General features: G+C 59.5%; 1 protein-coding gene across 2 annotated transcripts; it reads right to left on the bottom strand.

Moving 5' to 3' along the window:
• Window positions 1-384: 384 nt before the first annotated feature.
• SMG5 (SMG5 nonsense mediated mRNA decay factor) lies at window positions 385-26,090 on the bottom strand. Of its 2 annotated transcripts, none has more exons than XM_030301968.1 (22): window positions 25,861-26,090; window positions 22,132-22,230; window positions 21,497-21,620; window positions 20,975-21,093; window positions 18,854-18,943; window positions 17,829-18,013; window positions 17,079-17,157; window positions 14,706-14,831; window positions 14,566-14,634; window positions 14,211-14,419; window positions 13,417-13,554; window positions 12,705-13,289; window positions 10,614-10,789; window positions 9,564-9,639; window positions 8,818-8,993; window positions 7,626-7,784; window positions 4,388-4,447; window positions 3,707-3,866; window positions 3,199-3,289; window positions 2,297-2,371; window positions 1,846-1,984; window positions 385-1,663 (listed from the first exon to the last, which is right to left on the bottom strand). In XM_030301968.1, the coding sequence occupies exons 1-22, from the start codon at window positions 25,932-25,934 to the stop codon at window positions 1,580-1,582; spliced, it is 3,093 nt and encodes a 1,030-aa protein (XP_030157828.1). In that variant the 5' UTR covers window positions 25,935-26,090; the 3' UTR covers window positions 385-1,579. The 2 variants fall into 2 exon arrangements, with proteins under 2 accessions (XP_030157828.1, XP_030157829.1); XM_030301969.1 differs by having other exon boundaries at window positions 17,829-17,918; window positions 20,975-21,131; window positions 25,861-26,088.
• Between the last annotated feature and the right edge of the window lie 221 nt (window positions 26,091-26,311).

Genomic DNA, 26,311 nt, shown 5'->3' with positions numbered 1-26,311 from the left:
AGGCGCCAGCTCAGCTCACGGGGCCAACGAACCGGACGGCGTCCTTCACAAGAGCATCTCCGGAGCTTTCTCCTGAGTTGCCGGCATCTTGAAAAGCCGCTTCAGCAAGAAACCTCCAACATCCCAATACAACCCTGCAGAACGGGGGCGCCTGGGTGGCACAGTCAGTTAAGCCACGGATTTCGGCTCAGGTCGTGATCTCGCCATTTGTGAGTTCAAGCCCCACGTGGGGCTCTGTGCTGACAGCTCGGAGCCTGGAGCCTGCTTCGGAGTCTGTCTCCCTCTCTCTCTCTCTCTCTCTCTGCCCCCCCCTCTCAAAAATAAATAAAAAGTATGTATTTAAATTAAAAGAAAGTGTACAGAATGGCACCAGGAGACAGGGAGTGGGCTTCGAGGGGTCTTTATTAAGTGATGCCTTAGTCTCAGTCTCTGCCAGGGACTGGGAATGGGGGTGACCCCACTCCCCCTGGTTGTCCCAGACACGCGGTCTTAGAGGAAGGAGACAAGAAACCCGCTTTCCTCTGAGAACAGCCTGGGAGGCGAGGCTAGTGCTGGGGGAGGCGGCAACAGAGCCAAGACCCCCCAGGCCCCCTTGGCCAGCCCCAGGGAAAGGGACCCTAGGGGGTCCTGGCCGGGGCTCCCCCACAACCTGCACTCGATGCTCCGCCCACCGCCCTGAGCTCTTCATGATCTCAGCTCCCACTTCACCTGCCACTGGCCCCGAGAGCCCCGGCCTCAGCCCCTCCAGGACAGCGGGCCCCCGACCGGGCAGCTTTAAGGGCCTCGACAGTAAGGGGGCCGGCGGCCTCACACCACACCCCCTCCTCGTACTGGCATCCCACTCGGCCCGGCACACGCCCACTGGGCGGGTGGGCCCAGGAGCCCTCACTGGCACACGGGCCTGCTCCCTGCCCTGGAACCGGACAGATGGAGAGAAGGCAGACGCGGGGCAACCGGTGGGCGGGCCCCTGCGGCGGCAGGAGGGGCACAAGCCCTGGCTCTGCTAACGGTGCGGGCAGCTCCAGGCCCCTCTTCTCGAAGAGTCCCCAAGGCTCCAGAGCTGCCCAGCCTGCGCAGAGGGAGAACGGGAGGTCCTTGAGGAGGAAAGGGTCCGCACAGAACCGGTCAGATGTCTGGTGTTACGCAATTCTTCCCCCAGTGCCGGAGGGTCCGCCCCGGCCCCGACCACCCTGCACCGCGAGGAAGAGGGGCCCTGCCGCCCCTCCCCCTCGGAGGTCCACAGACCACTCCCGTGGAACACAGACGCCCGCCCGTGCCTGCCGCCTGCCCCCAGGGACAGCAGGGGGCCGAGGCAGAAGGGCGGACTGGGGGCCCACAGGCCTCTCCTGCTCCAAGCGCTTCCCTCGCTTTCCTGACGTCTTGACAACAAGGGGACCCGCCCTCCCAGCCGGCTCCGGGCCCTCCCTGCGGCTCCCGGGCCCTCCCTGCGGCCTCCTTTCTGCGTGCGTGCGTGAGTGAAGTCTGCGTGTGGTGGGGTGACTACAGGTGGCGGTCCTGGCTGCCAGGGAGGGCAGGAGAGATCTGGAGTCAGCCCCACTGCAGGGCCTGGGGGTCCATCTCAACCAATCTCCTTCCACTGCTTGTAGAAATCCAGAACATTCTTGATGTCCACACTGGCGTGTGCAGCGGCCTGCAGGGCTGCCTGAGGAACGGGAGGGGGCTGATGGTGGGGGCCCGACCTCCTGAACTCCAGGACCATTCGCAGGGTGGGGGGAGGGGCGGCAGAAGAGGAAAAAGTACCCGTACAGAGTAGTGGGGGGGGGGGTTCTACTCTGGCACCCCTTCCCCGTTCACCCCCGCCCCCCAGCTCCCCCTGTGACCCACCTGCATAGGGCCTGACAGCGCACTGGGGTCATCCAGTGGGAGGCCCGTGACAATGGTCACCATGCCGCTTGGATCCTCCTCACCTGCCCCCTGGGCCAGGGTCAGCTGTTTGCAGCTGTCCAGGATCTTATAGAGGGTCCTGGTAGGAGGAGGAGGAAGAGGGTCGAGCCCCGCGTTAGAACCTGGACTCCAGGATCACCAGGGCACGGGGGAAGCTGGGGACAGGGAGGGCAGCAGGCAGTCAGGGGCAGCGTTTCTGGAAGGTGATGCTAGACGGCGTCCAGCGGGCCCGCGTACACTGAGCAAGACTCTCAGGGCGACGGGGGGTCTGGGGCTGCAACCTCTTACTGCCTCTGAGGGGACACGAACAGGTGGCCCTGGGCTGGCCCTGCTCAGAGAGCAGCGAGGCAGCAGCGGCCTGAGGCCCAGGAGCGCCGGGCTGACGTCTTACCAGGCATCCGCATCCTGCCTCTTCAGCTTGTGCCTCTCGAAGCTCTTTCCCACCTCTTTCTGGCAGCGAATATACCTGCGAAGGAGGCGGCAGAGGGAGGCGGGGGTCAGAGGAGAGGGCGGGCGGGCGCCTCACACAAAGCACCTCATTGTGGCCCCGGGGAGGGGGAGGGGCGCCTCTCTCCCTTCGCAGCTCTGTTCGGAGCCGTTTCAAAGCGGCTTCCCGGCGGCTGAGCCCAGCTCGCTTTTCCTCCCGATAACACGGAGCGTTTGGTTCCTCCCAGGGGAGGAGCTGGAAGAGGAGAAGCGGCGGATGCTTTTCAAGTCAGGGCTCCTGGAGACCAGGCCCAGACAAGCGGGCTTTGTGCAGCTTCCCGGGCAGGCAGGGGCAGAGGCAGAGGCAGGGGCGGGGGGAGCAGGGGCCGGCCTCTCCCTCTTCCGCACCCGCCTCCTGCTGCTCTTCTGGCCCCAAAGACCAGAAAGAAGGGCCCGTACCGGACAGAGCGCCGACCCACTGCCACCTGCTCGTCCCTGCACAGCTCCGGCGGGATGTGCGCGGGCCAGAGGAGGCGCTCCCAGCCCGGGAAGCTCTGCCGCCGGCCCGAGCCTAGAGCAGGAGCGACTCCTGCAGAGGAGCCCGCAGCCTGCAGTCAGAGGTCTGCCCCCATCTGCCTGGCGATGCTCTCTCCCGGCTGCCCCAGAGGCAGACTCACTGCAGGTCAGAACGCCCCACGGGGCTCCAGGCCCACCGACCACCCTCCATCCAGTCTCCGGCCTGCCTTCCCGCGCGGTGAGCAGGATTACAAGCGTGTGTCTCACCCGAGGGAGCGAGCGCAAACACGCGTCCGTCGACTGGGAGACCGACACGGGGCTTAGGAGTCACCCTGCCGGGGCCCCACTCACCTGTTTCCTTTTTTAAACTCTGCCTCCAGGTATCGGATCCCATCCCGGGCCCCTGGGTGTTCCTTCTTCAGCAAATCCAAGCCGTCGATCACTGGTGGGGGAGGTGGAGGTGGGGAAGGACAAAACACATGAGCCCGTGCCTTGGTGGCGTGGGGCCCTGCAGGAGGCCATCTGAGCCCGTTCCAGCACGTGCTGCAGGAAAAGCGGGGACTGTGGCTCCTATGGGGCTCCCGGGGCCTTTCAGAGTACAACCTGCGAGCAATGTACCTAGCGATTTACCAAGTGCGTTCACTTAGACTTTTCTGTTTCTCCCAACTGTCTCATAATTCAGAGTTAAATAGAGATTGTCACACACACTTCACAGCTGAAGAAGACTGAGCTTTAGAAAGGTGGCAGGACTTGACTGAGGCTGCTGTGTGTAACCTGGGCCCCCATGAGGCTCTCTCAATTGTAAACCCAAAGCCTCTCGTGGCCACACTCTGTCCCCCCACCTGCCCAGTATGCCTACCTGTCCTCGGGATGATGACAATGAAGCGGCCACTGGTGGCCAGCTGGCGGATAACCGGGAGGTGGTGGCAGAGGGCCTGGGTGTCGGGGACGAGGTAGGGAGACATCGCCGACTGGGCCTTGGGCTGCTGCAGGCTCCCTTCTAGCTGAGAGACCTCGAGCTGGGGAGAGAGGCAGAGTGTGGGGCTGCGTGGGCCTGCAGCCTGGGGCAGGCAGGGGGAAATGGAACCCAAGAGGGTTCTTGTGTGGACGGGAGACTCCTTGTACCGAGGGCCTTGGAGAAAAAGGAGACAGAAAGAAGGGTAAGGGAAAGAGAAAGACAAGGAGCAGACCAATGAAGGCCGAAAGGGCATTAAGACTCAGTGAGGAAACGAGAAAGGGAAGGTGGTCTGAGAGGTGATCTGGGTCAAAGTAAAGGCCACTATGGAATGGGGAGGCAGAACAAAGCAGGATGGGGGTGGGAGGTGTGGATCAGAGCAAGGGTGGGGGTGGGGGAGACAGGAGGACGGGGTGGGGGGGACAGCAGGACGGGGTGGGGGGTGACAGAAGGACGGGGTGGGAGTGCGGGGGACAGGAGGACGGGGTGGGGGTGGGGGGGACAGGAGGACGGGGCGGGGGTGGGGGGGGACAGGAGGATGGGACAGGAGGACGGGGCAGGAGCACCCGAGCCCTGACCACTCACCTGGAGTCGTAGCTGGGCCATGTCCCGCATCAGCCTGTTTCGACGCGCTTCCTCCTGAGCCTACGAGGCAAAACACCACGTGCTAAGCTCGGGGCCAAGAGCTGGGCCCATAACCCTTTGCACAGCCATCGAGAGGTTTAAGAGATCATCCAAGAGGCACTGCCAGGGTCGGAAACGGGTGGGGCCTCATACAGAGTCAGCTCTCGCTCCGGGTGGTGAGGGAAAGGGAGGCTTGGGAGCAAATCGGTTTCTCCGGCAGGCAACTTGCGAGCAGACGCCCCGGGAGGGAGCAGGACGGCGGCCGGCTGCACGGGACTGTTCATCTCTGCTCCGCCCGACCCTCCCTCCGGGGCTGCCTCCATCACCCCCCACCTGCCAACTCCCCCAAAGCACCAGCTCCAGCCCAGACGGCCCCTTCCTCTCCTCACAACCTGCCGCCCCCCAGCTTGGTAACAGGCCACCGCCTGCCCAAGTCAGGAGGCTGAGCTGGCCGTGACTGTTCCTTCCCTCTCTCAGCTCCTGAAGTCACCGCTTCCCAGTCCGGTGACCGCACCTCCTTCGTCACCCCTGCACGACCGCGGTCTAGGCCGGTTCCTCCCGCCCTGCCGAGCACAGCCTCACTGGTCCCCGCCTGCACCCCAATCCACTTTCCCTGCCTACAACCAGGCAGGGAATGCTGCCGGCGCCGTCTGGTGCCCACCGTGGTCCTGACTAAAACCCTCTGATGGCTTTCCTTGGTCTTCTGGAGGATGTCCCAATTCCTTACTGGGGTCTAGAAGACGAGGTTAAGGATGGAGACTTATCCTAAAAGATACTGGGGGGTGGAGGGGGAGCCACTGAAGGCTCTCTGATGAGCAAAGGGGAGTCCTCAGAGCGTGCTTGAAGACATTAACCTCAGTGGGGGGACGGCTGGGTGGCTCAGTAGGCTAAACATCTGACTTCAGCTCAGGTGACGATCTCACAGGTTGTGAGTTCGAGTCCCACATTGGGCCGTCAGTGCAGAGCCTGCTTTGGATCCTCTACCTCTTTCTCTGCCCCTTCCCCGCGCGCTCGCTCTCTCTCTCTCTCTCTCTCTCTCTCTCTCAAAAACAAACATTAAAAAAAAACACATTAACCTGGAACACACAATCCCATTCCAACCATCGGAATACACGGCTAACACGGATCTGGACAAAGTCAAGTGAGCAACATTCTACAACATAAGCGACCGATACTCTTCAGAACCACCAAGGTCCTGAAAGGAAGACTGAGGAACTGTCACAGACTGCAGCAGAACAAGGACACGTAAGAACCCAACGTGATGTGGGAGCCCAGAAAAGGAAACAGACATCAGCGGGAGAACTAGTGAAAATGAACGAAATCTACCGTTAACGGTGTCGTCCGGTCCCAATGCCCTGTCCTAACAATTACACTACGGTTCCGCGGTACGCACCTACCCCCCCCCCCCCCCCCCCCGCAGAGTCCTGCACAACAAAGAACAGCCCCTTGGAGAAACACTGGTGGCGGAAGCGAGGGAGACGCGCAGAGCCTGTGTGATGGCCACCTTCCCACAGGCCCCGTGGGCAGACTGGTGAGAACGGCTAACGCAGTCACCGTAGAAGTCGAGCCCAGGAAACGAACGCTCAGGCTGGAATTGGAATCGGGACGCGCCACGTTCCAGAGGGGGCTGGGGGCGCCTGAGGCGCAGCGCAGGGGGCGGGGGTCCACCCGGGGCCAGGCAGCTCGGAGAGGCGGGCTTCCGAGCCCCTCGGGGAGACATGGGTCCCTAACCCGGGTCGATGCTGGAGCCTCAGGGCAGAGCCAGTCTGTCTACCCCCAGCCCCGGCTCTGCCGCGGTCGCTCCCTCTCGGCTCACGGTGCCTCCTCGTCCAGGGCAGGAGAGCGCAAGCACGCGCCTCACGGAGCCGCGCCAAGGGCTGACCAAGCGGCCACAGGCGAAGCGGGCTTTGCACACAGCCCTTGCCACGGCTGGAGGGGAACAGTGTGACCAGACCACGGTGCCAAGGGAGACACCCCTCAGGGCGCACATCCGCGGCCGAGGCAGGGCCGGGCGCAGCCCCAGCAGGCGATGTGACCTGGTGTCCGGAACCACCCGAGCGGGGCTTCCAGGAACGCCCTCTCCCCTCGGAACAGTCTTTGGGAGCTTCAGGCTAAAGGAAATGCCTACAAAAACTAACATTTTTTCAAGCTGTGTAATTTCCCCAGAATTATGTTTGTAATTCTGTGTTTTCCTCTACAGAGCAGTAATAAAAGCCTCAATACGAAAGGTTTGTTTTTAACAGAACGTGCCTGCTTTGAACACAGCGAAGGGAGTTTCTGGGAGCCTATGCCCCTTCCCAGCCAAGCAGAGCATCTGCAGGAATGGGGTGCTCAGAGACGCGGGGAGGCCCGGGGCTGGGGAAAGGAAGGGCACAGGGGAGGGGACCGGCTTGGGACAAGCAGGAGCCCCCAGGCTTTGGCCGCGACGCGTGGGCCAGGCTGCGGTGCCAGGCCCTGGCCCCCTCCAGCTCGGGGCAACACGGGCCTGACCGCAGAACCCCAAAGGCTGGTCACGGAGCATGAGCCAGCCTCACACAGAAAGGACCACCTTGTTCGCCGCTGTAGCCCCAGCGCCTACAGGACCGACTGGGACAGGACGTCTGGCACAGCGCAGACGCTCAGTCAGAATTCGGGGACTGAACTACCCAACGCAGAGGAGGCTGTAACTCCAGGCCTGTCCTACTCTGTGGGGCTGCTGGAGGTGGGAGTGACCCTACACGGCCTCTGGTAGTCAGTCCCCCCCCCCCCCAGCCCCGCCCAGGTCCCAGTCTTCATCCCCTAGAGAGGAAGAAGGGTTGGGAGCACCTGCCGGGCACACACCCTGCAGTGGGCAGGGTGCCTGAGACACACGGCCATCCTGTCCACACAACAGCCCCAGGTCAACCCCGCCGACGCCATTAACTGCTAGGCAGACAGGCGTAGCAAGGTCAGGTGACGTGCCCAGCTCAGACCCGGAGCAGACAGACACGGCCCTCGACCCCCAGGCGGTCTGGACACAGGCACCTCTCGCTCCCCACCCCCTGGTCCGCCCGCCGCTGCCCTCCCTGCACCCCCTCTCCCCGGGCTCGGCGTCCCAACCCCACTCGGCACGCTCTTCCATCCAGGGTACCCCCATCTGTCTGGGCCCCTCGGGCTGGCTTCTCAGCGAGCCCGGTGGGGAGCAGAGCAGGCAGGCAGGGAGGGAGGCGGGCCGACTCACCATGCGGATCTGGGCCTGGGCCTGTGGCAACACGCCCTCCTGCTCAGACTGGGCGATGCTGACGAAGATGCCGGCCTCCGCGCTGAACTGCAGGGTGCTGCCTTGCAGGCGGGCGACGAAGTGGCCAAAGCTGCGGATGCAGCAGATGCGCACGACCGACTGAGGGGACACGGTGGTGGGGGGAGGGGCTGAGCAGGGCTCTCCAGCCCCACCCCACGCCCAGCCCCTGCCGCCCAGCCCCTCAGCCCACAGGAGCTCCTGGGAAGGGCCTGCATTCTGCGGGGTAGGAGAGGGGAGCACCGAGGCCCAGAGCCTCCAGTGCCAGAACAGGGACTCCTGGGAGAACCAGAACTCGGGTGAAGACGGGAGGCAGGGCGCTGCACTGGGAGCGAGAAAACCTGGGCACTAATGCCACCTCCCTCCTCAGGACCTCGCGTGTGACACGAGGGCATTAAGCTACACTGACATTTCCAATCTATTTTTCTGGTGGGCACGACGACTCCTTCCCCTCAGACAAAAACCTTCTCCAGGATCCTAAAACGTAAAAGACTAAAGCCAGGCTTCTCTGGCTGGAGAGGAGCAACCAAGAGGCTCGCGTGTGTGCTGGGAGGCCGGCTAGCCTGGCTTTCCCCAGCTGTCCCCAGATGGCCCCTGTGGTGACGCAGATTCACGGGTGACCGGCCTGGGGCACCTGGGTGGCTCAGTCACTTAAGCGTGCGACTTCAGATCAGGTCATGATCTCGCGGTTCATGAGTTCGAGCCCCTCATCAGGCTCTGCACTGACAGCTCGGAGCCTGCCTAGGATCATGTGCCTCCCTCCCTCTGTCCCTCCCCGGCTTGCGCACCTCTGCGCATGCGCGCGCTCTCTCTAACGTTAAGTAAACACATACGTGTGCGTATATAAAAAGAGTAGCTGGCCTAGGTGAGCAGCACTGTCTCTTCCAGCCCTGACGGTCCCTGTTCCGCCCTCTATAAAAGGTGGATACAGTGGAGCGAGGCCTGTCCCACAACAACTCGCCTGCAGACGAGCACCCTGCCAAGAAGGAAAGCGAGCTGCGTGGCTCTCCGGAGGAAGCCCGCCCGGCCCGGCCCAGCCCAAGGACACTCTCCCTGCCTGCACGGTAGGGCTGCCTGCTGTGCTGCCAGGTGAGACTAACAACGGAAGCTGTGGCATGAGAAAACCCGTCCTCACCTCTTCTAAGGCGCTGAGCAGGGGCCGATCTGTGTCGAAGTTGAAGCGTCTATGGGCGGCCCGGAGGGGAGGCAGGTTACGAAGGGCCGTGTCCTCTGGGAGGAGCAGGCTAGAGGGCAGGTCAGGCAGTTCACCACCTTCGAGAAGGTCCTGGACCTCGGGACACAGGGCCAGGCCTGGGAGAAAGAAGACGTGTGAGACCACCTGCCCTATGGAAGCCCCCGGAGGACGCGGCCCTTCTTCCCCTTGAAAACAGAGAGGTGGACACACAGCGCCATCCGCACGGCTCAGAAAGACCAGAGCCGGTTGGGCGGGGGCAGCAACGGCTCGGATGGGGAAGGCTCCCCGAAAGCAGGGTGGAAACGAGGAGGGCACGTCTCTCAGGCGAGGCCAGAGGTGGGGAAAGCTGGAAGGCGGCAGGAGAGAATGAGCTCTGGAGGCGGAGGCTGACTCAGGGACAGGCACGGGCACCAGCAGCCGGCGCTGCCTCCCAGGCTCCCCTCGCTGCTCCCGCCCATCCCCTTGCCTTCCCCGGGGAGCACACTCCCTGGCTGACCGGCAGGGCAGTGTCGGGGGAAACCGGAGACGCAGACACCACAATGGCCGCTGTGTGTCAGGGTGGCCGGGCAGTGAGGCCCATTAACCTCCTTACCCCCAGGCTGGGTTACCAGGAAGGGGGGGATGGGCTTTGTGGGGCCACTGAGGAGGGAGAGGGGAAGGGAGGGTGGTGCCAGGGCCTCACTCACCAGACTCCTGGAGTTCACCGGCAGCTGGCAACAGGTTCAGCAACACAGACAGGCGATTCCACAGGCTCTGAGAGCTCTGGGGGGGGAGCGGGACAGGAGCGAGAGCAAAGACTTCACCTGGGGTCTGGGGCGATGGCCACAGACCTAGAGAGAGCTGACGGGAAAGTTTACAAGAGAGGCCGGGGACGGGCTCATGGAAGACTTGCAAAATAGGGAGCTGGTCCCATGAGGAATGAAGGGGGCCCATGGGCCCAGCTGAACTTCATCACCAGCTGCAGCTTTCGTGGGCAGGGGCGAGACCACAGGAAGGACCCTCTGGATCTTGGGAGCGGGAAGAGCTCGAGTGCTGGGAAGGCACCTCTCCGAGCCCCCACGTGCCCATTCTGGGGCACCCGTGTGGAGACATGACCCCGCATCCCCGCCTTTAACCACACCTCCCTTGATGACCAAGGACGGTGAGTAACCAGCTGCCAGCAGACATAAGCACACACCCAAGGGCGTGCCTGGCCTTGACCCAAGGGTCTTCTCGGTGGAGCGGAGCGCTGCTGTGATAAAACACCTCCGGGCCAAGGCCGCTGGGCCATCGAGGCTCAAGACAGACTGGACCTGAGAAGGCGCCGCTGCCCCGCTGTCCTCCACGGCGCCAGCCTGACACCTGACTCTGCTGCTTCCCCGCCCCAACACCTCCGCCCCTGGATCCTATCTCCGCGGCCCCACTCGGTGTGCTCTCCTCCCTCTGGACTCTGGGACCGGGATCAGAGACCAGTCGTCCCCCCCCCCCCCCCCCCCCCCCCAGCATTCATCAAGCCTGATCCCAACCGCAGGCATAATGCCCAGCGCTATGGACACAAAGCAGAATAGGCAGCTCTTGCTTTCCCCGTTCAGAGAATTTGTGTCTCAGCCCAGGCCACAGGCTCTTGAAGCAGAGGTCACATCTAACCCTTTCCCCATAAAAAGCCTAAGGGCCCAGCACAAAGCAGGCGCCTGACGTGCTGGAACCATGTGAGGGGGCCCCTCCCCCCCACCTCCCCAACACCCCCGGAGCCGCACCTGCGCACACACGACGATGAGCTCCGGGTTGGCCCGCAGCCAGTCCAGGAAGACCTTGACCGCAGGAAGCAGGCCTTCAGCCGCCAGCACCTGCAGCTTCTCCTGGACACTGCGCTCGTTCCGACAGGAGCGCCCGCTGGACTCGCTGCCCTCCGACTCGGAGCCGTCCTCAGAGGCTGTGGCGGGCACAGAGAAGGGGGGTGAGCCGCAGGCAGGCGGCATCAGGCTTCAGCCCCAGGGGTGGGGGGCATGCTCGCCCGGACTCTTCGGAAGAATTCTGATGTGACAGATGGGGAATTCACTACACACTCTGCCTCATTTCTCTACACCCGCTAACGGGTTGCTTTCAAGCAAGGACCCTGGTGCCTTTTAAAACATGCTTCTTCCTGATCCCGGCAGGTTTGTGAAGAGTCCGTAGCTGGTCGCTCGAGCGGTATTTATGAAGGACCTGCTCTGTGCTAGAAAGCAGGGCCGACACTCAGGAGGGGGCCAGTGGGGGGGAGCCAAGGCACACAGAACTGAACTACGAGCCCCCAGCTGTCCACCTGTGCAGGTCAGAGCCCCGGGCACGCCCCTTCGCCTCCGCACATCAGCCTCCTCGCTTCTCGGATTCATTCCCTAAGTCCCAACCACACACAGGCACAGCGTTAGGTTCCGAGGACACAACAGACCAAGCACAGACTGCCCTGCCCTCAGAGACTCCCAGTCAACAGACGGCTTCACCTGAGTACTAAAGGCCTGGAAACCGTGGAGGGGCGGAGGCTACAGGAGCCCACGGGAGAAAATCTAACCTAACCTTGGAAGAATCCCAGACCAAGCGATTTGAGGGAAAAGCCAGAGGGCAGGTAAGAATTAGCCAAGCAACATGGGGCGCCTGGGTGGCGCAGTCGGTTAGGCGTCCGACTTCAGCCAGGTCACGATGTCGCGGTCCGCGAGTTCGAGCCCCGCGTCGGGCTCTGGGCTGACGGCTCGGAGCCTGGAGCCTGTTTCCGATTCTGTGTCTCCCTCTCTCTCTGCCCCTCCCCCGTTCATGCTCTGTCTCTCTCTGTCCCAAAAATAAATAAACGTTGAAAAAAAAAAATTAAAAAAAAAAAAAAAAGAATTAGCCAAGCAACAGGCTCTGGGCAAGTGGGGAGGAAAGTACATTTCAGACCAAAGGAGCACGGGCCACAGATGCCTAGGGTCAAGGGACAGCACAGGGAGGACAACTCCTCCACCACAAGGGCTGCTGTGAAAATTAAACAAGACAACACCCAGGGCACCTGGGTGGCCCAGTTGGCTAAGCGTCAGACTTCAGTTCAGTTCGTGATATCGTGGTTCATGGGTTCGAGCCCCGCGTCGGGCTCTGTGCTGACAGCTCAGAGCCCGGAGCCTGCTTCGGATTCTGTCTCCCTCCCTGTCTGCCCCTCCCCCACACTTGCTCACTCTCAAAAAAAATTTTAAGGGGCGCCTGGGTGGCTCAGTCGGTTAAGCGGCCGACTTCGGCTCAGGTCGTGATTTCACGGTCCGTGAGTTCGAGCCCCGCGTTGGGCTCCATGCTGACAGCCTGCTTCGGATTCTGTGTCTCCCTCTGTCTGACCCTCCCCCGTTCATGCTCTGTCTCTGTCTCAAAAGTAAATAAACGTTAAAAAAAAATAATGATAAAAAAAATAATAAAAAAATTTTAACAAGACAACACCCGACGACAGTCCAGCCCAGTGCCTGGCAGACAACAGGCTCAGTAAACACTCGCTGTGCCAACTGGGTGCCCCCTGTGCAGGGAAGACCCTAGGAGAGCGGGGTCCCTGGAGCCACCTGCCCCGGTGGGACATGGGCTGGCACCAGGGGGAGATGGCAGCGGTCGTTCGGGGAGCAAAGCCCCACACCCGCAGGGCGGGGGGTGGGAGGAGGGGAAGACCACGAAACAGGCGGGGCGGCACAGGTGCTGGGAGTGAGGAGCCAGCAGGAGTGCGGAATCCAGGAAAACGCTCCCGGACAGCACCACAGGCAGACGGCCGAAGGCACGGCAGCGAGCGTGGGGATGGAGGCACTGCGTCGAAGAAGGCGGGGAGGCGTGGACCCGAGCAGGGCGATGACCAGAGGCCCAAATACCTGGCTCCGAGGGCTTGTCTGCATCTCCGTTGACACAGGGCCTGCGGCTGGCCGCGGTGGGGGCTTCGGCAGGGGGCTGGAGGAGCAGGTTGCTGAAGGTGGGGGCCAGTCGGAAGCAGCGCTTGGTCTGGAACATCTGGGTGGACATGGCTTGTAGATTGCTGGCAATGCTGGCCTCGCTGGGGCCCAGTGGGCCATTGAGAGACTCGGGAGCCTCTGACCTGGGCCGAGGGGGCTCCAGGGCTGGGGACCGTGTCCCCTCCTCATCCTCAATATCTTCCAGGTCTGATCGGGACTCTTGGCTGTTCATTTCCGAGTCTGTCTCCGCATCAAAGGCCGTTCCCCCACCTTCCAGACTCTTGTCGGAGCCGCTGTCCGAGCCCTCGCTGGCCCTGGCCGAGTCATGGCTGGAGTCCGACTCAAAACCTTCACTCAGGTCACTGTCATCCCCAGCTCTGGGTGGATGGCGACGGCGGCGGAGGCAGGAGAGGCGGGAGAACTTCCGGCTCTTTCTGACCTCGCCAGCTTGAGGTGCTGCGGGAGGGGGCTCAGGGCCCGGCGCCTCCTCCTTCTCCAAGGGCTCATCTGTGCGGACACAGCAGAGCCCAGAAATTCTAGGCGCTCTCTGGTACCACCTCTAAGCACACCTGTTCCCCCTCCTCGACGCGGCGCCCCAGGCGAACCTTCCCCGGCCACGCCCCCATTCCCGCACCTGTGCCATCACTCTGGAACGCGGGCACGGGGTTCTCGCCCTCCTCCAGCTCAGCCTGTAACCGTATGTTGACGTGATTGACGAGGTGGGAGAAGAGGGCCAGGGTGAAGGCGATGGCCGCGCTGTACTGCTTGGATCCTAAAGCCAGGGGAGCCAGGCGTTAGGGCCCAGGGCTCCGACGAGCGGGCGCCCGCGGCTCCAATCCCATCTCGTGTTCTCAACCCTTCCAAGGATCCAACTGCCCCTCGAAGCCTCCTCTAAGGAAAACAGACTCCTCAGGTCTCTGCATCTAGAATGTGCCAGCTCGCTCTGTGCCTCCTCGGGCAAGCATACCCTCTTGTGCCACGCCGTCCTCTCTGGCTCTGATGCCTTCACACCGGCTCCTCCTCGCAGCCCAAGCACTTGCACACCCAGCCCGGCCTCTCCCGCCCTCCCAGGCCGGCCCCACGCACACCTCTGCCGGGAAGGCCCGCAGAACTGCCTGACTGCCCCCAATAGCAAGGTCTAAACTCGGTCTGCACCCTCAGCTCACTATCCTGCCCTCTCGTCCGCCTGGGTCACGGCCAAGACTGTGTCTGTGGGACTGGAAGGGGTGAAGATACGCAGTTGCCCTCGTTCGTTCACCAGAGCAACTTCAGGGTGGGGTTCCTCGTCCCTCGCGCTCCCACAGCCAAGCAGTGACACAGGTGGCGACGGCGCTGCTCACGGGAGGAAGTTCAGGAATAAGGAGCTACGGGAAGAGCACCGAGGACCCCGGATGCCGGGGGGAGAGGGCAGGGCACACAGGGAGTCACCTGCTCTCTTCAAGCTGTGCACACCCATGAGACAGACGATGACCATCTGGAAGATGAGAAGGTCCGGGAGGAAAGCGTAGCCACCCTCGTAGTCCTCCTCGCCCTCGCTGGCCAGGCTGAGGTTGGGTGAGGAGGGCAGGTAGAAGAGGCACAGGTTGAAGTCCTCCAGGACCGACTGGCAGAGGGATGTGAGCTCCGCGTCCACCGGGCTGCGGAAGGGCAGGAGCGGCAGGGAGGTCAGAGATGTGGCCTGGGGCGGGCACCAAGAGCTGGGGACACAGGGGAGACTTCGGAGAGAGCCGCCCCGTCGGGGGCTGGCAGGATGCGCTCCGTGTGCCGGCCCTCTTCCGCTCACCTGCTTCTGGGCTGCAGGAGGCTTTGCAGGTACATGAAGTTCACCAGCAACCTCTTGATGTCTTTACATCTGGAAGGAGAGGAGCCCCAGGTAAAAGGCCAGCAGCCGCAGGGCCCCTGCGCCCCACAGGCCCTACTCACCGCTTCCTGCTGGGGGAGAGTTTCCGAGTCTCACACTTCTTTAGCTGGTGGTACATTTTGGCAGCCTTGTCATACAACCGCTTGAGATTCCCATAGGCCCCCTCAAAGGACACCTCCGACTGGATACTGTGGGAGACGCAGAGGGAAGCTACGGGCTCTTGGCGGCGGGGGGACGGGGGACGGTGCTCTGCTCTGTTTTAGGGAGCAATGCTTCTAGCAGTACAAGCCACCCCCAGCCTCCCCTCCCACGGACACACTCAGGGTGAAGGCCATCTTTCCAGACAAAATACAGACGCGACTTCTAGATCAATCAAAATATAATTAACGCCTTTGCCTCCTCTATATTCACAAACTCAAGTTCATCACCGTCCCTAAGATACCCTTTGTCTTTTTTACAGTATAGAGCACTTAACAGGTAGCAGTCAACAAGGGGCGACCACGTACAAGGGTATTTACACACACAACTAAGTGTCCTTACAACACTCTTCTGAATAGGAGGAGTGTGTACGGAGTGGCCCCCACATGTCAGGCACTGCACCTGACCCTGTCGGCACATACGCACGAGAAGATGGAGCCCGGAAGGACGAGAATGCGGCCAAGGCCACACGGCTAACGCATGGTGGAGAGGAGTCCCCAACCCAAACCTGTCTCACTACGGCGTCTACGACACCAGCACTGTACTGTTTCTAATGTCTTTCGTGGGGGAAGAAACCTCTTCGTCATAAAGAACAAGGTACGGAAAAGGATATCTGCTTGTGAGTAAAAGGTAGCCACAAATTTTTTGACCCTCCTTCCATCCACACGTGGGTTTTCTGCCTGCTCCCCTTTAATAGAGGGCCAGGGGGAGAGGACGACGCAATGCAAGTGTTCTGACCCACAGAACACTGTGGAAGTGACTCGGCCAGCTTCCAGGCTCAGGCCATAAAGGACTGACATTCTATTTCCACATCTCTTGGGTCATACTTCACTGTTGGGAGCCCTGAGCTCCCATGTAACACATCTATCTCTCCTCAAGAAAGACCACATGGGGGGGGGGGGGGGGATGAGCCTCGCTTCAGACCTATCAGCCCCCCAGGTCAGCTGAACACCAGCGACTGATCCTAGACAAGGCCACCAGGGGAAAAGAACCGCCCAACTGAGCCCTACCCAAATGCCTGACCCAGGAACGACGAGATGTGCTTAGCACACACAGCAGGGCAGGACCTTAGTGGGCACCTTCCAAACCTGGATGTGCTGGGCTCTCTGGAAATGATTCACCCTAAATCACAACCATGAGTGTGATGAGGGACCAAGGACAAGAGGGCATTCCCTGGAAGGCATGTGAGGCATAGAGAAGATACAATGGTCTGGGCTGATGGCTCGGAGCCTGGAGCCTGTTTCCGATTCTGTGTCTCCCTCTCTCTCTGCCCCTCCCCCGTTCATGCTCTGTCTCTCTCTGTCCCAAAAATAAATAAATGTTGAAAAAAAAAATTAAAAAAAAAAAATTTTTAAACGTTAAAAAAAAAAAAAAAAAGAGAAGATACAATGGAAGGCTACAAACCTGATAACTATATTTAAGAACGAATACAGTGGCATCCGTGGGGGTGGGGGGTGGGGGGTGTCCTGCACGGATTCAGAAAAGGAGACAGGCACCTCGAGAGCAAATACTCTGTCGATACAAGGAAGAGCTTTCCTGGACCAGGTGAACCAAGGAACGTGGCACGTGGAATTTTGAGGCGGGACCGTATCTTATACTTTAGTATTTGATCAACAAAGTTATGAAGACCAGCTTATTCCCTCTGCCTTGAAGCCGGGTTTATATCAGCCTGTCCCGCACGTGACTGGCTGCTCAAGTTTAAGGTGGCTCTGACTAGGCGGCAGCAGGTGAGTCCCAGCCAGTTTATTCCGACAACGGCCCGGTCAGTGGCACCCCCACCTACCCAGCCCCACTCCGGTATGCTGACTCAGCAGACTGCCCACCCGAGTCCAGGCCTCCGAAAACGATGTCCCTGATTCTGAGAGCGGAACGTCAGCACCAGGGAGGCAGCGAGCCACCCTAACCCTAGCCCACCCTGTCATCGGGTCACCTCAAAACACTGAAGATCTACAGTCCTGCAGTTCTCATCATCCGCTACTTCGGTAACATTTCACTGACTAGATCGAATTTACTTTCTTCAAGACGGTGGGCAGTGTTCCCGGCTGCCCCAGTTCCTACACATCCAGGTGGACTTGTGAAAAGCAGCAGGGCTGTGTCAGAGCGCCCCTGACAGGAGGGACCCCTCAGTCTCCGCTTCCCCTATTTCAGCCGGGAGCTAGAAAAGGGAGGCGAGAAACCCGAGCAGGAGCAGCACAGATGTGACAGCTGGGCCGGGGAAGGGGCGGGTGAATGCTCACCAGCGGAGGTAGCAGTACATAGCTTCCACGTTGTAGTACTTGCTGCCCGCGAGCGTGCCCAGCTGGTTGAAGGGCATTCCTGGAGAGAGAGAGACGTCACGCGGTCTGCGGACACGATACGCACCCAGAGCTGCCAGGACCAACGGGTGCCAAGTGGCGGCGAACCCAGGGGGAGAACAACGGGGTCTCGGGTGACGAGCAGTGGACTCTGCCGCGTCTCCAGGGGATCGCCGATCGCAGACTCCCTTCCTATCAGTCTAGTCCTACCCGGCCTGGCCTACCAGGGATTTCAGCCCCCGGGGGTGTCACCCCCTCGCTGGTGGCTGTGGCTCTCGCAGGGGTGATGGTACGTCACGGAGCCCTCTCCTTTACCCCGGCTCGGTTTCTCACCTCTGAGCTCTCCTGCCTACGGGCTAATAATCCTCACCTCTCCCTATAATGGAGCCTTAGCTCTTCTCTCTGTGCCTCCTGCGGGAAAAACAGCTGAAGCGGAGTTTCCTCCTCCCACAGAGACCTCGGGGACAGGGAAGCCATCTTCTTGTCCTTCCCCTCTGCCTCCCTCCTTAGATCAAGACTGCATTTCTCTTGAGCGTGCGTTACGAGGGGGACAACGCATAACCGAGGTGAAGTGCGGCGGAACCGAGCGCGGGGGGACCTAGGGAGCCGGCGCGGCCTGCCTGCTGTCTCAACGTGGTCTTCCTCTTGGAAAACGCGGCTGGGTAGGGAGGCCCAAGCGGGGGTGCCACTTACCAATCTGGGGGGCTACTGACAGGGCTTGATAGTAAAATCTCTCAGCTAGCAGCTCGGTGTCTACGCCAGCTAATTCATTCTGATACCGTGCTGCAGGAGAGAGGAGGAAGAAAACTCCGTGATGCCGCGTTTCAGAAAAACGTCCCCTCGTCTGGGAGTCCACTCTGTGCAGCTGTAGTAAGAGCCTGGGAGGAAGATAGCTGAGCTAGGAGGCAGGCTGCTTGGGTCTCTGGCACAATCTTAACTCTGCGTGACCATGAACAAATCGTTCAACTCTCTCTTGCTTGTGGGTAGCTTCGAAATGTAGAGACTATTTGGTGTTGACAACAGGCTCTTGGTTCTCTCTCCCCAAGGAAGGGGACCCACGGCAGATGTAACTGCCTGCAAAGACCTCTGGTGTTTGGATCCAGAACGCAACTGGACATTACCGTCCTGTAACGTCCAGACCTTACTACGGACACCTGGTCCGTCTAAGACGAAGCAGCTTGCCTCTCCCTGTGCATACTGCTTATCAGAGGTCCAGAAGTGGGCTGGGGCCAAGGAGAGGAGCCTCAGGAAATAAAAGATAATCCTACAGCCCCCCACCAACAGCCTAATGAGGAACCTTCGGCTGCCAGGACTACAGACCCAGGGGCCATCAAGCAAGGGAGCACTTTTTCCCTCTGAGAAACATCTGTTGGGCAGGTAGGTCCTCCACGAAGTCTAACTTCTGCTCCTCTAGGAGTCCATCAAGAGAAAACTCCAAAGGAGAAAAGCACCGAATTAAAACCTTCCTAACCCACCACTGAAACCGAGTTACCACTCAGACTTTCTCAAAGTTCATTTGCCTTCTTCCGTGTTCACTGAACCTTTCTGCTAACGGAAAGGCAGCGAAAAGAAGGGAACATCGAATGACTGAAGGAAAGAGTCACGGCGGCCAAACGTCCCCCTGCTCTCCCAGCACCTACAGGGAGGTACCAACAAATGAAGCAGCTCTCCGCCTGTCCCGGAGCCCCGAACAGAAAACAAAGAGTTCAGGTTCTTACACAAATCCCCCAGGTACATGAGACATCGGTGGCACGCCATCTGTGCCCAGTCCATCTCCTTCCCTGAGGCAGACACTGGCTTCTTGCATCCTGAAAAAGAGAGAGAAACTTAGAAGCGCGTCCCCCTGCCTCCTACCTGAGGGGAAACACCTTTCTTAGGTGGAGAGAGGAGATCAGAAATCCACCGCTAGTCCTGAAAAGACTGTGTTACGGGGCACAGAAGACACTCATCCAGGACACAGGTTGACAGAGGCTCGCAGGTAGGAGTCCTTCATGGGAAAACCACAAACCAGAGGAGACAGGCTAGGGCCCCGGACCTAGGACAGTGCCCTGGGGAATGGCTACGTGAAAGGTCATCACAGAAGGCTTCTAGAAAGGACGAAGAGAAGCTCCGGTGTCAGGACAGTCTTGGGTGTCCTGCCTGAGTGGTGAGGGGGACCAAAGCTGAAAGGTTTGGGTACAGACGAGACCCGCCCAGGAAGAATGGCCTGAATGAGGCCAAGGTAAGGGCTCCTGGCTTCCACCTGGGGGGCGGAGGCCCCCGCCGAGAAGGCCGCCCACTGGACAGTCTGCCCACGAGGGAGACGGGTGAGCTTGCCTTGCATGAGGACAGGCGTGGCCAGAGCCCCATGTGCTGGCCTCTCATCCCCCCTCCCCCAGCAGCTGTGTAACCTCAGTTCAGAGAGCCTGAGCTCTTTGGGAGGCAGTTTTCTCACGTGACAGGGACCAGTCCGAGCGCTGTTCAGTGTCAACTTCGACCCTCCAGCAACCCCATGAGGTGGCCGCTCTCATCACGGAGAGCTGTCACACAGCGGGTAAGCGGCAGAGCCAGGATTCAAAAGGCAGACCGGCTCCAGAGCCCGTCCCCTTGCCCATGCCACCTCGCAGCCACTCTGCTTGCTGTGTGACTCCCACTCTGAAAAGCCCTTCCTAGTGTTTTCTACAGACACCGCTTAGCTGGCTGCATGAGAAAACATCGATGAGAAGTTAAACGGGAGTTTGGGGAACTGATTCTTTGAGGTAAGGGTTCTTCACCTGTTTTTGGACTGTGGACCCCGCTGGCCATCTGGTACAAGGCCTGTGAGGGTGGTCTTAAGTTAGGTTGTATTGTTTTTATTTTTAAAAGTTTATTCTGTAAGAGAGAGCAAGCAGGGGAGGGGCAGAGAGAGAGGAGGGAGAGAGAGAGAATCCCAAACACTGTCAGCTAGGAGCCTGACACAGGGTTTGAACCCGTGAACCACGAGATCATGAACTGAGCCGAAATCAACAGTTGTACGCTTAACGAACTGAGCCACCCAAGTGCCCCTTGTTTCGTTTTTAAATAATTTTTTGTAAATGCACGAAATGCAGTGCTGTGCTTCTGACGGGAGAACGCTACCGTGTGGTGGCGGGGTCACAAACCGGGACCCAGAGGGTGCAGCAGGGCAGGGGCAGGGAGGTGAGGAAGGGGCTCAGGGGTGGAGGGGAGGAGTGCCAGAGGGTGGCCAGACTAAAAAGAAAACCGCCAATGAGAGACGGAGGTACAGCACGGCCACCGACCCTGGGGCAGGTGCATGGAGACACATGCTACCGTGCAGAAGCGTCTGTAATCCCTGGACGTTTCCGAGACCTTCGGTACTTACAAAAACACTGGGAAACAATCTCTGAAGTTAAAAGAAACAGTGCCAGGGGTGCCAGGCTGGCTCAGTCAGTAGAGCGTGCAGCTCTTGATATCGGGGTCCTGAGTTTGAGCCCCATGTTGGGCATAGTAATTACTTAAGTACAAACTTTAAAAAAACAAAGAAAAGAAAAAGAAACAGTGCCAGCCAAACTCAACTGGGAGAAGCCAATAAATGTTATTGTCTTCCAGAGCCAGCCCTGCTCTAGATCATTCCATCCCTCCCTCCGACTACACCTCAGTCTACAGTCCCAGAACAAAAGAAACCCTTCTCTTTCCCGAACATCTTCACCCTACGTCACGCGCTTGCTTGGATGAACCATACTCCACGGGCCGCGTGCAGGTCTTGCTAGAATCCTCCGGCCCGGCCAGGTCACAAGCTACGCCGACCCGGAAGAATAAGAAGGCCAGATGCGGAGGCGCGGAATCTCGCTCCTCAAGCCCGCCTTTCAGATCTCACTGACCTATGAGGGGGTCGGTGACGTGGGTCCAGTCGATGCAGCACTGAAGCTCCAGCTGGTAGTGGGACTGGATGTAGAGAAGCAGGTGCTGGTAGAAGCCAATCCCGGCTACCAGATGTGTCCTGTAGGCACATTCCAAGGTGCTGCGGCTGTGGATGTGCTGGGCGTCGGGAAAGGGAAGGGGCTGGCTAAGCAAGGTGCTCAAAGGGCGGTCCCCCCTCCCCAACCCTGTTCCTTCGGGAGGAAGGTAACTTATCTTCTTGGCTCTGAACTGCATCCACGCCTCTTCTCGCCCATGAGTGATCCCCACACCCGTAGACCCACTTCTCTGGTCTTCCCATCTGGGATGAGGCTCCTTTCCTCCCCCGATCCCAAGTACCCCCGACCCCCTCCCTCCTTTCTGGCATCTTCTCCGCGGCTCCTCTTTCTCCAGCCATGTCCTGGCCCACTTTCCTAGTTGTCTCTTCCTTTCTTAGCTTCCCTCTTTAGACACATTTCTTCTCAGGACCCAGGACCTCCCCTTACCTTTTTGTTAGTCTTGATAAGCTGAATGACTTCATAGTACACCTTTCTCCACAGCAGCTCCTCAGCCTTCCTCCCATAGTCCACCGGGTGCAGGAACATGAGCTTGACGCAGAGCTCACGCAGCCTGCGGGTACAGAGGAGCACAAGAGACTGACCATCCTGAGCGGAGCAAGGAGGCCTCTGCCAATACCCGGCCGAGAAGTCCCCGTGCCTCCCAAGAGACATCCAGGGTCAGTCTGCATGACCCAGGACAAAGAGCAGTTCTGGGGAGACAGTGGGAGCCCCAGAGGATAGAGGCAGGAACAGTAAGAACTTTAATAGTCTTCTTCTTCCCCTGCACATTTCTCTCCTTTTTTTCTGCCTCTTTACCCCGTCTTTCTTTCCTGTCACGGAGCAGCATGGCCAGCCCCCCAGCTCCAATGCCATTCGTATGGCCCCAGTCTGTTAGATGCAGGAGCTTCAGAGAGAACGAGGGGTCCCCATCTCTTCTCTCAGGAAGGCCAGAGTTCATGGCCCGTTATTGTACCACGAGGCCAGGAGGTAAGAGAGAACAGGTGTCTATACGCGACAGAGTTTCAGGCGGAGAGGGGGTAGAGAAACCGTAAGGATCTGCGGTTTTGCAGTCTCCAGCTTACTTGTTCCTCAGGCTAATGTTCTCTGGTTTGAACACTTCTTGATAAGCGGTTTTGTTGCAAAGGATGAGGTCAAGTCGATGCACGGCCTCCACCACAGCCCTGGAGAGAAACACAGGCAGGCAGTCCCTGAGCCATGAACGTGTTCACGCAGGCTGGGGGGCCTCCGATCCTGGAGGAGGAGCTACAGAATTAGGGGAAGTGGGCGGGCTGCAGGCTGAGCAAAACAAGTCGAACACACTCTCCCTCCGAATGGAACAGCTCTCCATCCCAGGGGACGTTTGGCAACAACAGACGTTTCTTATTGTCTCCACTTGCCGCAGGGGTTTGACGGTGTGGGAGGAGTTGCTACTGACATTTAGTGGGTGCTGCGAGACACCCCGCAATGCACAGGACAGCCCACCACAATAACTACCCAGCCCCAAACATCAACAGCGTCAAAGTAGAGAAATCCTGTGATATAAGAAGGTAGACTCTTCTTTTAACATTTATTCATTTTTGAGAGGCAGAGAGAGACAGAGTGTGAGCAGGGGAGGGGGCAAAGAGAGAAGACGACACAGAATCCAAAGCAGGCTCCAGGCTCCCAGCTGTCAGCACAGAGCCTGACATGGGGCTCGAACCCACGGACCTCGAGATCATGACCTGAGCTGAAGTCCGACGCTTAATCAAACTGAGACACCCAGGCGCCCTAGGAGGTAGGCTCTCTTAATGCAAAGAGCCTACACTGTGATAGGCAGAAAATCTAGAGTTTGATCCCTGGCTGTGTCTGTCTAACTCTGTGACTTTGGGTAAAGTACCTAACCTCTTTAAGTCTTAGTTGCCACATCCATAAAAATGGAGAGAACAGTAGCAGCTACCTCAGAGGGCTGTCAGAATTCAAGGAAAGAATTTATATATGACATTGATATATGGTAAGCATTCAATAAACAATGGAATGAATTAATTATGCAAGGGTTTATTATCTCTGACATAAAAGAAATGCATTCGTAGCATAAAATTCTGTTTTTGAAATAGTGGGATATGGGAAAATGGCAGCGGGGGGTGGGGACTGAGCTGTTTAGGTGTAAGGTCTCCTGGATTCTGAAGGAATTCTTTGATATTAGGGTGTAGGCTCTGGGTGCTGGGTAAAATATCTAGCTCATGTCCCAGTTCTCCCATCTGCAAAATGGAAATAATATCATCACCTACTTTGTGAGAGTTAAATTAGCTACTACACAAAGCACTCAGAACAGTGCCTCATACATGGGAAGTATTCAGTAAGTGTTAGTTTCCATCTTTCCTGCTATAAGGCTAAGGAGGAGACTACAGACCTGAAGACAAAGGAAACTCTACAATGGATGGCTAAGGAGCGCCAAAGGGAGGTGTCATCTCTAGAAGGGCGAAACCCAGAGGGTGACGGACAGCCGCCGTGGGAACAGGTGAAATCAGACACAGCTCTGGGCACAAAAGCTACCAAAAAGGGGAGAGTGATGATCCCCGAAACAATCCAAGGTTGTTTCGGAATCCTGAAACATGTGCTCCTGGGCAGGGGAAGTGGGCCACCGCAGGATGGCACGCTGTGCGGGCTCAGGTGGCTCACCACTCACGGCTACCTTGTACAGGGCACGGTGACCGCCAGCACCCAGAGTGGGTGGCACGGTGATCTAGGCCTTCTCACAGGCAAACCTGAGAGCTCAGCATTTCTCCAAACACCCTCTGGGCCTGGAGAGGGGAGCCAAGCCCTTTTAGCCAGCCTGGCCCTTGATGCCAGGGGTGTGACTTACTCTATGCCAGCCTAGTTCCCCAGGGCGGGGCTTTTTGATGTCAGTGCCATGCACGAATGTAAGAAGTGTACGCATATGTCTTTATGGACAGGCTTCAGAGTTCTCCTTAGATTCTTGATCCAGATAAAAGGTTAATAACCATTACTTTAGGAAGTTCTAACTGCAAATTCCTTTTTTAAAAAGTAATCTCTAGGCCCAACGTGGGGCTCCAACTCCCGACCCCAAGATCAAGAGTTGCACGCTCTACTGACTGAGCCAGCCAGATGCCCCGAAAAACATCTTTTGTAAAGTCCGTTAACTGGCCTAATTAACTGGTATTTGTGGCCCTTCCAGCATTCCTTCTGCTGCTGCCTCTTCTTCTGAAGGGCTTTAAAACATTTCAGAATTTCATTTCTGTAAGCAGACTGTGGGAATTACCCAAATTTACTGACGCTCAGAGAGACAGTTTCATAGTCTACCAACACATTTATCTCGGGCACGGCAGTCAGACCTTCCTCCCCCAGTTCCTTCCAACAATCACCGCGGCTTTAATAAAGGACAAAAACAGAGACCTGCTGCCTCACGTTTATTTCCACCCCGCTCAAAGCCAAGAGCGTACAATCCCAGGCAGGGGTACCCAGGGGCACAGATGTAAGGCCACCTGTGCAAACGCATCACCTCAGGTCAGTCCGAGCTGTGAGGGTGGCGGCTCGAGAAAAGAACCAGACCTGAGAAGGATCAGGATGACCAGAGCTATTACCCGAAGCTGGAGACCAGGAAGGAATCTTGCAGGCAGGGCCCACGCTCTGACAGGCAGCGTGACATTCGGCAGCATGACGAGGCACACGTGCCAGCCCCAGCCAAGTCCGCGCTGGCCCTGAGACGGCGGGGGGCAGCCCGCAGTGGGAGCCCGGGGGCTGCTGGATCGGATCACTCTTCTATTTTTGGAGCAGCCTATACTCCCCTGTGCCTCTGCCTGACAAAGCCCCGGCAGGCAGGATGCCCACTCCAGGGAGAAGACAACGTGCTCTGGCCTCTTTCACTGCCAGGAGGGGGCCCCCTGCTCTGAGCGGGGTCTTCTGCAAACACCCCTGTTCTACAGAGCCCAGCCAACAGCCCAAGCCCTACTCCCCACCGGAAAGCACAAAATTCAACTTGGTCTCAAACTTCACCCCATTCCGACCCAGTTCTGGAGCCCAGGTTCCGGCTGCACCCCCCCCCCCCCAAACACACACACCATCGCCCCGCCTCCCCTCCCCCACCCCAATCCTTGACCCTGGGTGGGAAGACCTCATGCGGGCCTGTTCTCAACAGAGGGACGGGGGCTGGAGGTGTCCTGAGGAGTGCCAGTGGCTCTGTGGAAATCAGAAACCAGGAATGGAAGCTGTCTGGCAAGACACCGTAGTCATGAGGCTGGGAGGAAGCAGAGGACTCAGGATCAGGAGTCCCCGGGTGCCCTGAAATGGGCTCCCATGACCTAAGGACACTCTGGACTCAAAGCCTTTCGTGGCCCGTCCAGCCAACACAACGAGCCTTCAGTCTCTCCTCCTCTCTTCATTCAAACGCCCCCCAAAATTAGAGCCACGAGGGGCTTCAGAGCGCATCCCACCCCGGCCCGTCCCCTTCAGGAGGCCCAAGGTCACACGGCGAGCGGCGAAGCGCCCGGCCCCGCGGACCGCAGCCCAGGGCTGTCCCCTCCGCGTCCTGCGGGGTTCGGGGCGCCACTCCCTTCCGGGTTTGCTCCGTCTGCGCCCCTCCCTCACCTCCAGACCCGGCCGCCCGCCCGGCCGCCCGCCGCACAGCCGGGGCCAGCCCGAGGCTCCCGGCCAGGGGCCCAGCCCACGTGCTTCCCCAGGCCGCCCAGCCCCGGCCCCGGCCCGGCCCCGGCGCCCACCCCCGCCCCGGCCCGCACCCGGGCCCCGCCCGCCGCGGCCCCGCCCCCGCGGCGCCCACTTCCCCCGGCGGCCGCACGCACGCCCCGGCCCCTCACCGGTAAAGCCGCTTGGTGTGGAGGACCTTCGCCTCGGGCTCGCTGCTCTCCGCTGGGGGGGGGCCTTGGCTCATGGTGCCCGGGTCCGGGGCGGCTCCCGGTCACAGGCCCCCGCCGCCCGCCGCTACCGTCACCACTGCCGCGTTCGGCCGGAGCCGCAGCCGCCACCGCCGCCGGCCCTGCTCGGCCGCCATCGCTGTGAGGCGGCTGCCCGCGACAGCTCCTCCTCCGCCTGCCAAATCTCGCGATAGTGGCGGCTCAGCGGCGGGCCGGCGCGTGGGGGGGGGGGGGGGCGCATGCTACCAAGTCTCGCGAGGCTCGTTTTCCCTCCCGGGAAGTTGCCAGAACTAACTCTGGGCAGCGCGGCTTCTTTCCGGCCTCTCCAAGTCCTTGCGAAAAACTTTCTTGACAAACCTGCCAGAGAACGGACAGTGGACCCGGCGAGGGGCTG

This window comes from Lynx canadensis, chromosome F1 (assembly GCF_007474595.2).
Source record: "Lynx canadensis isolate LIC74 chromosome F1, mLynCan4.pri.v2, whole genome shotgun sequence".
In the NCBI taxonomy this organism is placed as follows: domain Eukaryota; kingdom Metazoa; phylum Chordata; class Mammalia; order Carnivora; family Felidae; genus Lynx; species Lynx canadensis.
This window is presented reverse-complemented; position numbering and strand designations above follow the sequence as displayed.

Coding starts and splice junctions, on each gene's coding strand:
- SMG5 (XM_030301968.1), bottom strand. CDS start 25,934: ATGAGCCAAGGCCCCCCCCCAGCGGAGAGCAGCGAGCCCGAGGCGAAG. Junction 22,231..25,860: donor CACACCAAGCGGCTTTACCG/GTGAGGGGCCGG, acceptor GTTTCTCTCCAG/GGCTGTGGTGGAGGCCGTGC. Junction 13,290..13,416: donor GTTCCAGAGTGATGGCACAG/GTGCGGGAATGG, acceptor GTGTCCGCACAG/ATGAGCCCTTGGAGAAGGAG.